Source organism: Varanus komodoensis, unplaced genomic scaffold (assembly GCF_004798865.1).
Source record: "Varanus komodoensis strain SLA01 unplaced genomic scaffold, ASM479886v1 scaffold49, whole genome shotgun sequence".
Lineage (NCBI taxonomy): Eukaryota > Metazoa > Chordata > Lepidosauria > Squamata > Varanidae > Varanus > Varanus komodoensis.
The window spans coordinates 3,097,696-3,105,987 of NW_025336072.1; the positions used below are offsets into that span (position 1 = coordinate 3,097,696).

Sequence of the window (8,292 nt, forward strand, 5' to 3'; positions counted from 1 at the left end):
GCTTCTGTCTGTGGGCAGTTCAGCTGCCCAGGCAAGTATTTGGAATGGGGATGCACTCTCCCCTAAGGGAATTCTGGAATTTCAGGTGACTGCTGTGGCAAGGAGCATTTTCCATCAGCTTGAGCTGGTCCATCAACTACGTTCTTGTAGTTCAGCCTGCTGTCAACAAGTACCCTGAGATTGCTTTCACAAGTGCTGCTCTCCAGCCATTTGTACCTGTACCTGTGATACTTATTCCTGTGTCCCAAGTGCAAGACCTTGCACTTATCCACATTGAATACGATCCTGTTGTCCCCTGGCCACTTCCACAGCCTGTCCAGATTCTTCTGGATCTGGCTCATCTGCTGCTCAGTTGTGGCCACCACCCCCATTTTGGTATTGTCTGCAAATCCAAGGTCTTTTTCCTTTTCAGCTCTGTTAAGCCACCTATTCCCCTTCTTGTATTGATGCATATGGTCTCTTTTTCCTAGGTGGAGAATTTGGCATTTGTCCCTATTGAATCTCACTTTGTTACTTTCAGCCCATCCCCGTAGAACTTCGTCTTCCAGTGTTTTTGCTATTCCACCCAGCTTTCTATTGTCTGCAAATATGATTATCATTCCTTGTACTTCCTCATCTAAATCATTAAGATATTGAAGAGTACTGGGCCTAGAACTGAACCCTGCAGCACCTCACTGGTTACCTCCCTCCAGTTTGAAAAGGTACCTTTGTGTCCAATTAAGTAACCAATATCAGTATCTCTATCTTTTTCCTAATTTACTTATCAGAACTTTGTGGGACATTATGTTGGAAGCTTTGCTAAAGTTGAGGTGGATTGTGTCTACAGTGTTTCCTTTGTTCATTTGGAAGGTTACCCAGTCAAAAAATGAGATAAAATTAGTTTGACAGGAATTATTTTTGACAAATCTGTGATGGCTTCTATTAATCGCTGCATTTTCATTGAGGTGCTTGGAAACTGATTTTTAAATAATTTGCTCCATAATTTTTCCAGGGATTGATGTCAGACTAACTGGTCTATAGTTTCCAGGTTCATCTTTTTCCCCTTTTTGAAGATAGGGACAACATTAGCCCTTCTCCAGTCATCTGGCACTTCTGTTTTCCAAGATTTATCGAAAATAATAGTCAGTGGTTCTGAGAGTTCCTCTGTTAGCTCTTTTATGGCTCTGGGATGCAATTCATCAGGCCCAGGAGAATTGAATGTTTTCATTCTATCTAAATATTCCTTGACTATTTGCCTGTCAAACTTGGACTGCCATCTTTTACTTTCAGCTTATACTTCCTCTTTGTTGCAGATTTTCTTGTGGGAGAAGGGTGAAGTGAAGTAGGAAATGAGCACCTCCACCTTTTCCTTGTTGTCTCTGTCATACACTTTAAGTAGCTGAATGCCTTTCTCTTTCATATGTCTTTTGTTTTGGATGTATTTGAAGAAGGGTTTCTTGTGGTTTTTAGCATCCCTTGCTATTCACTTTCTCCTTTAGCCTTCCAGATGCTGTTCCTGCAATTCCTTGCTATTTATTTTCTTCCTTTGTGGCCTGGCCCTGCTTCCACTTCCTGTACATGTTCTTTTTTTTTTTCAGCTTGCCACTTAATTTTTTGTGGATCCATGTGGGCTTCCTCTGTTGTCTTCTACATTTTTCTTGTTGGAATTGTTCATAGTTGTGCTTGGAGAATCTTTTTTCAAGATTTCGCACTCCCTTCGTATCCTTCTTGCTTAAGAGTGAGTTGCCATGGAAGCTCACTTATCATTGCTCTGAGTTCGTTAAAGTTGGCTTTCTTGAAGTCCAGGATACGTGTTTGGTACCAGGTAACCTTTGTCTCCTTCATAATTGAGAATTCAAGTATCATATGGTCACTTTCCCCCAGAGTCCCACGGTTGTTATTTTGTCCAACAGCCCATTCCTGTTAGTATTAAATAGAGTATAGCCAATCCTCTCGTACCTTCCTCTACTTTCTGCTGGAGAAAGTTGTTGGCAACACATGTCAGGAATCTCTTGGAGGGGCCATGTTTGGCAGAATTTGTCTCCTAGCATATATCGGGGAAACTGAAGTCCCCCATGGTGACCACATCATTTTTCTTGGAAATGCTGGCAAATTGCTTTTCGAAGGTTGCATCCTTGTCCTCTTTTTGACTGGGTGGACAGTAATATATGTCAATAACTATGTTTTTCTTATTTTTTGCTCCCTTTAAATTTAGCCAGATGTTCCTCTTGTTGAATTTCTGTGCGGATATATGTGTCTCACATACATTGCAACTCCACCTCCCTTTTCGTCCTATTTGGTTAAGAGCATGGGGCTGGGACTTAGGCAATCTGGGTTCTAGTCACCACTGAGCCAACTGGGTGACTTTTGACCAGTCACAGACTCTCAGCCCAACCTACCTCACAAGGCTGTTATTGTGAGGATAAGATTGAGAGCAGGAGAAAGAGAATGATATATGCTGCTTTGAATTCTGTTACTGGATGGTCAGTAATAGATGCCAATGACTATGTTTTTCTTATTTTTTTGCTCCCTTTAAATTAAGCCAGATGCTTTCTTTTTAATTTTTTTCTATTTTTATTTGCTTAATATATACAAATACATAGAAAAATGTAGAATAGAAAAATAACTAGTATAAACAGAAAAACTAAAGTGAACAAGATAAACAAAATAGATAAGATTGCCAAGGGAATTTTAAATAGCTGCAGCCTATATTACACACACCCCACCCCCACCAAACTGGCTCTCTATCTTTTCACGCTTTATGAAAGTTTACCAAAAAGAAACAATTGTTCTTTCCTTTTTCTTTTCCTAACTCCCCTGAACTTCAATTAATTATGCTAAGCACAATAAAATTTCCATTTATCATTACATTCTTCTAATGGTCTTCTGTTTACATAGTTGGTTAGCTTTGCCATCACTGTATATTCTATCTATTTCTCCACTCCTCAATAGTTGGGGGCTCTGGTGATTTCCATTTAGAAATTACAAGCCAGATGCTTTCAATGAAGCTACTAAGTTTCTCTTCTTGTATTTATTTCTGTGCAGATATATGTGTCTCTTACATATAGTGCAACTCCACCTCCCTTTTTGTCCTTTCTATGAGGGATCCAATTTCAAACTCTGCCCTCCACGCATGCTGCCAACAGCACCTTCTTCCCAATCTTTCCCTGCCTGGTAATTAAGCTCCAAGGGGAAGGGGGAACATTTTTGCACGGGTTTGTGATAAACTGGGACAGGGTGGAAATTAACTGAATAAATTATTTTATTGGAAATTAATTGACTGGCTTTGTCCCCTGTGATTTTTTTCAATAAATCTTAGTAATCATTTCTATATTTGCATATATAGATATAAATTGAGATATGCAAATCTTATGCTGATTTGCATATTACTTTCCTGGCACCCAAAACTTTTCAGTACCCACCAACAGCCTGGAATGAACTCTTCCATCATTGTTCCACTTCTACCTTACCACACTTTGATATAATATCTCCAGAATTACTTCCTTCTAACCATGTACCATGTTTCTTTACTTAATAGTTTATTGTTGTGATGTAAACACATCCTGGCTCCAGTGGAGGGAACAAATAAGGCTGTATTGCATGAAAGCATCTGTTAAATTGGCATCCTGTTATGGTTTGCAATTGAAAAGTCATTCTGGAAAATACTCTACCAAACTAATTCAATTTATAGGTTGCCTTTGGTTGCTAAATTATTGATGGTGCTAAACAGGAATGGATAAAACAGTCATCACCTACTTTACCGTAGCGCATATTTTCTTAAGCCATGTCAATGAAAAATCACTAGATTATTATATTTATATTTATTTATATCCCACCTATTCCCAGAGATTGGGACTCCAGGCAGCTCAAAATAATTTTAGTAATAACTCAGCATTATTCCAGAAAATCGTTTTCCTGCTATAAATGTGCTCAGATTTGTTGGAGGAGATTCAGACATCAAAAACAGTACATCTAAAGGTACACTATTTCATTTTTCCTCATTCAAACCTATCCCATTCTTTTACCTAGGAAAACATTTTTGCACTAGTATTTTTCACTATTCTTCATGGTCTGTGTACATCACAGATAAGGGTGACTGGCAAGCTTAAGTCTTGGAGGAGAGTGGTGTTGCTCAGTGGAGTAGAGAAGAGAGGACAGCTCTGCCAAAGGCACAGTCCTCTCTGGACTGAACGTCAAGATGATAATAGTGAATAAAGGTCAAGGGATGTAAAGATCAGTGAAGGACATTTCTGCATATAAGGCTGTGGAGGTTGCTGTTGCTTTGGTGGAATGTGCTCTGATCAGGTCTGACAATTGAAGGCTGGAGAAGTCATACGTTACGAGTATGGTATGAACTACTGATTTAGAAAGTCTTTGAGAGGAGATGGGAGAGCCTTGATTCTGAAATGCAGAGATGGCAACTGCATAAACATGAACAGAAGAAATTCTGAGTCCCTTTTTGTACAAGGAATTGAGAAACAGTGGAATTTGAACAGCAGAAGCTGTGTCCAGCGAATGTAGAGAAGGCTGACCATTTTCAGTGATATGATCTATGTGTAGAAGGCTTCAGAGAAGCATCGCGGGTGTGTTGCAGTTCAGGCGGAGTATCTGTTAGTGAGGGGGACATAGCCGGATCTGTTGGAAAGGTTGAAGAGGTGGGGGAACCAAGGTTGTCTGGGCCACCAAGGGGTTATGAGAACGGAGTCCATGCGATCTCACCAGATTTTTGCCACAACTTTTAGAATCAGGGGAAACAGGGTAAAGAGATAGAAAAAGTTTCTGTTTCACTGTAGAAGGAAGGTGTCTTCCACTGATTTGGTGCCAATGCTGGGTCTGGAACAGAAGCAGATGCACAAAGTGTTGTCCTGTGTGGTGAACAAGTCTATCTGGGGGATGCCCCATCAATCCCACAGGGATTGTATTACAATGTGGTGAAGCTCCCACTTGTGACACTGTATGAAAGTCCTTTTGAGAGTGTTTGCTAGGATATTGTCAGTACTGGCTATATGGATGGAAGAGGGCGTGGTATGTTAAACGGTGCACAAGTGACAGATCTTGGTGGCAAGAAGTGAACACAAGTTCAATCTGGTTGCTCCCTGTTCGTTGATGTACATAACAACTGTGGTATTGTCTGCAGTGATACTTATGTGCTGGTTAGAGATTATCATCTCAAAAGCAAGGAGGGATTTTCTCACAGCTAGAAGCTCCAGGAAGTTCATGCCTTGCGAAGTTTCATGTGGGTTCTATTTGTCTTGGGTTGCAGAATGACCTCAGGGAGCTTCCCATTCGAAGAGGGAGGCATCCATAGTTGTAGTTAGTTGTGGTTCCTGAGAGGAGAAAGCGACCCCAATTAGAGTATAGGCTTCATCTGTCCACCAATGGAAGGAGCTCTAGATTCAAAGGGGGATATGAGTCTGGTAGAATGAGGTTTGGTTCTGGTGTTTAGGGTGCTAGGAACCAGAGCTGGAGAGGTCTCATATGTAACCAGGTCAGTGGCACAATAGCTACTGCTGAGGCCATAAGGCCAAGGACCTGCTGGATCACAGTAGGAGTGGAGTCTTTCCTGATAAGGCAGAGAATTTCCTTGGTGGGGGTAGACAGCCTGTTCATAGGAAGGCTTTCATCGAGATGGAGTTGAGACGTGCCCCAATGATTGACTGTGTTGGAGAAAGACAAGATTTGGTCCTACTTGTTAACCAAGGCACATGTTAAATTGGTAGTTTGAATTGAGACTTCTCTGGAAAGGGTGACAATGTGCCAATCTTCCAAATAGGGGTATACATGGACACTGCTGAGACAGAGGTGGGTGTAAACAACAGCCATGCACTTTGTGGGTACACAGGGAGCCGTTGCTAGGCCAAATGGCAGGACAGTGAATTGAAAAAGTTAATATCTGACTTGAAAGCAAAGGAAGTGCCTGTAGGACTCCGCAAAAGAAATATGAAAGTAAGTGTCCTTAAGGTCTACGGACATGAACTATACACCCACCCCTGAATTTCACATGGATTATAGTATGTGGTGAGGAGAATATTTAACTTTCCTTCTCTAGCATAATGCCCTTTAAAATATCTCTCACACAAAGAATTTATAAAATCAAAATGCTGGGTGCAATTTCTATAATCACTGTCTGGGCGTGGTATAGGTTTAACTCATATGGCATGGCTTATAGGAGAGGAAAATAAAGTTTCAATAGTCCTCTAACAGTCCACATTTTCTCCCTAATAAACATGCTTTGATATATCAGATGTGAAGTTAAAAAAGAAAAAAAAGGAAAAGGAAAAAAAGTTTGTATACTCCTGGGTGTATACAAACCCTTAAGCATGCTATATGGAATTCTTTAGAGTCTACCTTTAGTTTTTAGGCACTTAATCTTGAAGCTTTGTACACACAATGGGGAATACAAGCACTTGTAAATTTAATCCTGTCACCACTTCCAAATTAACTGTGCTTAAATTTGAAGAAACTGCATTTGGGTAATTCACTAAAGGTGCAATCCTATGGCTGACAGATGGTGGCTGGCCATAGGAAAACTTGCTGCCACAGCTCCAACCATAAAAACATATTTAAAACAGTCCTAGGACTGTTGTTTTGGAGCATTCTCCCCCTCCCCTCCCAGCCAGCATGGTTCTTTCCATTTCAGGTGCAGCGCTGAGGTTGCAAGACTGCCCCTGGAACCAGTACCGGAGGGGGGGGGTGGAATTGGAAGTGGCCTGCTTTCCCTGCAGAAACTTTTTGACACAATGCTTCTGTTTCCCACTATAGGATGCAAGTAATCCTCTAAGATCCAAATGTTAATAGTATCCCCTCTAGAGTGTGCACTGGTGCTCTTATATTGTCAAATGGTATTGGGTTGTTCTCTTCAGACACACAAAGCTATCTTATTCCTTCACAACAAAAGTCTATATTCTAGGGTGTTCCACAAATGCTAATATGCAAATTGAAAGCAAATGTTGTGTTGTTATCAGTAAGAGAAAAAAAATCACTTTGCTGCCAAGATTACAGTGGTAGACTAGGACTTGAGAGAACTGGGTGCTACTACCTGCCCAGACAAGAAATTCACTGTATAACTTGGGACCAGTTGCTGACTTGCAGCCTAACCTACCTCACAGCGTTATTGTGAAGATAAAATAGGAAAAAGGATTATGTAAACTGCCTTGGATTCCTTGCAGGAAAAAAACAAGAAATATTGTAATAAATAAATAAAATTAGTGCAATACCTTTACTGAGTGAACTCAAAGATCACAAAAATGTGCAAGTTTGATAAAGAGATGTGACTATCAGAAACTTGCACATTTTTGTGACTTTCAAGTTGACCTAATGAAACATCAGCATCATATGCTTAAACAGTTTAAAATGCTGTATCTTAGAAGACTTGACACACATTACAAATTGAGAATTACTACCAAATAAATAATATTTTATTTTATTATTTTAATCAAAATTCTATGACTTTCATGAACTCTGCAACTAGGGCTTTTCACATTAAACATTCACAAGCATCAACTGTTTGAAAAAAGCATGGAATATGTGCATGAAATATAAATGAAAACTCTAAAACAATGAGGCTATCAACCCAACACAGGTTTTGGATAATATAATACTAAAAAGTGTAAATGATTCAAAATTAGATGGTAAAATTCATAAGTAAATACCAGTATATATTCATTTATGAACCTTTATATCTAATTCATATCATACTAAAGCTCCTTAATAGCAAACACTCACCTGGGAGCTCTTGCCAGTTTTAGCATCCCCTGAAACAATCACAATCTGATGATGCTGCAGACTTTCCATGAAAGCATATTTCACTTGCCAAACAGGAAGTTCCTCTCTTTCTTTAAGAAGTTTGTAATAACGGGAAGAGAATGGCAGCCCATCAAAAGGATTCATCTCTAAATCTTCTGTATATTGCACCATGCTTTCTTTTTTCATCTCCTCCATATCTGTTGATTCAAATAATTCTAAAAAGCACTACTTCTCAAAGGTAAAGCAATCCATCTTCATATAGTATTCCTATCACCGAAGCACAAGTTCAGTAACTATAATGAAGCCTTTTACATTAATAAATCAGCTGAGTCTTGGAAAATAGTGGTAACCACACCCCTGCCCCCAGAAATTATCTGGTTCAGCAACAGTACAGCTCAAGCATTCCATTCAAAGTTACACAAAGTTTCTTTTTTGAGCTGCTGTTTCCTTTGTTTAGTTTCTCTTAGCCATCTCTATGATCCTTGAGGAACAGCATGTTTGAGAAAAGTTTATTCACAGTTCAGCCAAAGCCAATTACTTACTCCATATTAAGTTAATGGACTGTTT

The 8,292-nt window shown here is 39.7% G+C and overlaps 1 protein-coding gene across 1 annotated transcript in view; it reads right to left on the bottom strand.

The window, feature by feature from the left end:
* DHX32 (DEAH-box helicase 32 (putative)) overlaps positions 1-7,920 on the bottom strand; it is a 35,141-nt gene extending 27,221 nt beyond the window's left edge. Inside the window, exon 1 of the mRNA XM_044445611.1 lies at positions 7,705-7,920. Within this exon, the coding sequence (XP_044301546.1) occupies positions 7,705-7,920 (216 nt within the window). The remainder of the gene's footprint in view (positions 1-7,704) is intronic.
* Positions 7,921-8,292: the final 372 nt, after the last annotated feature.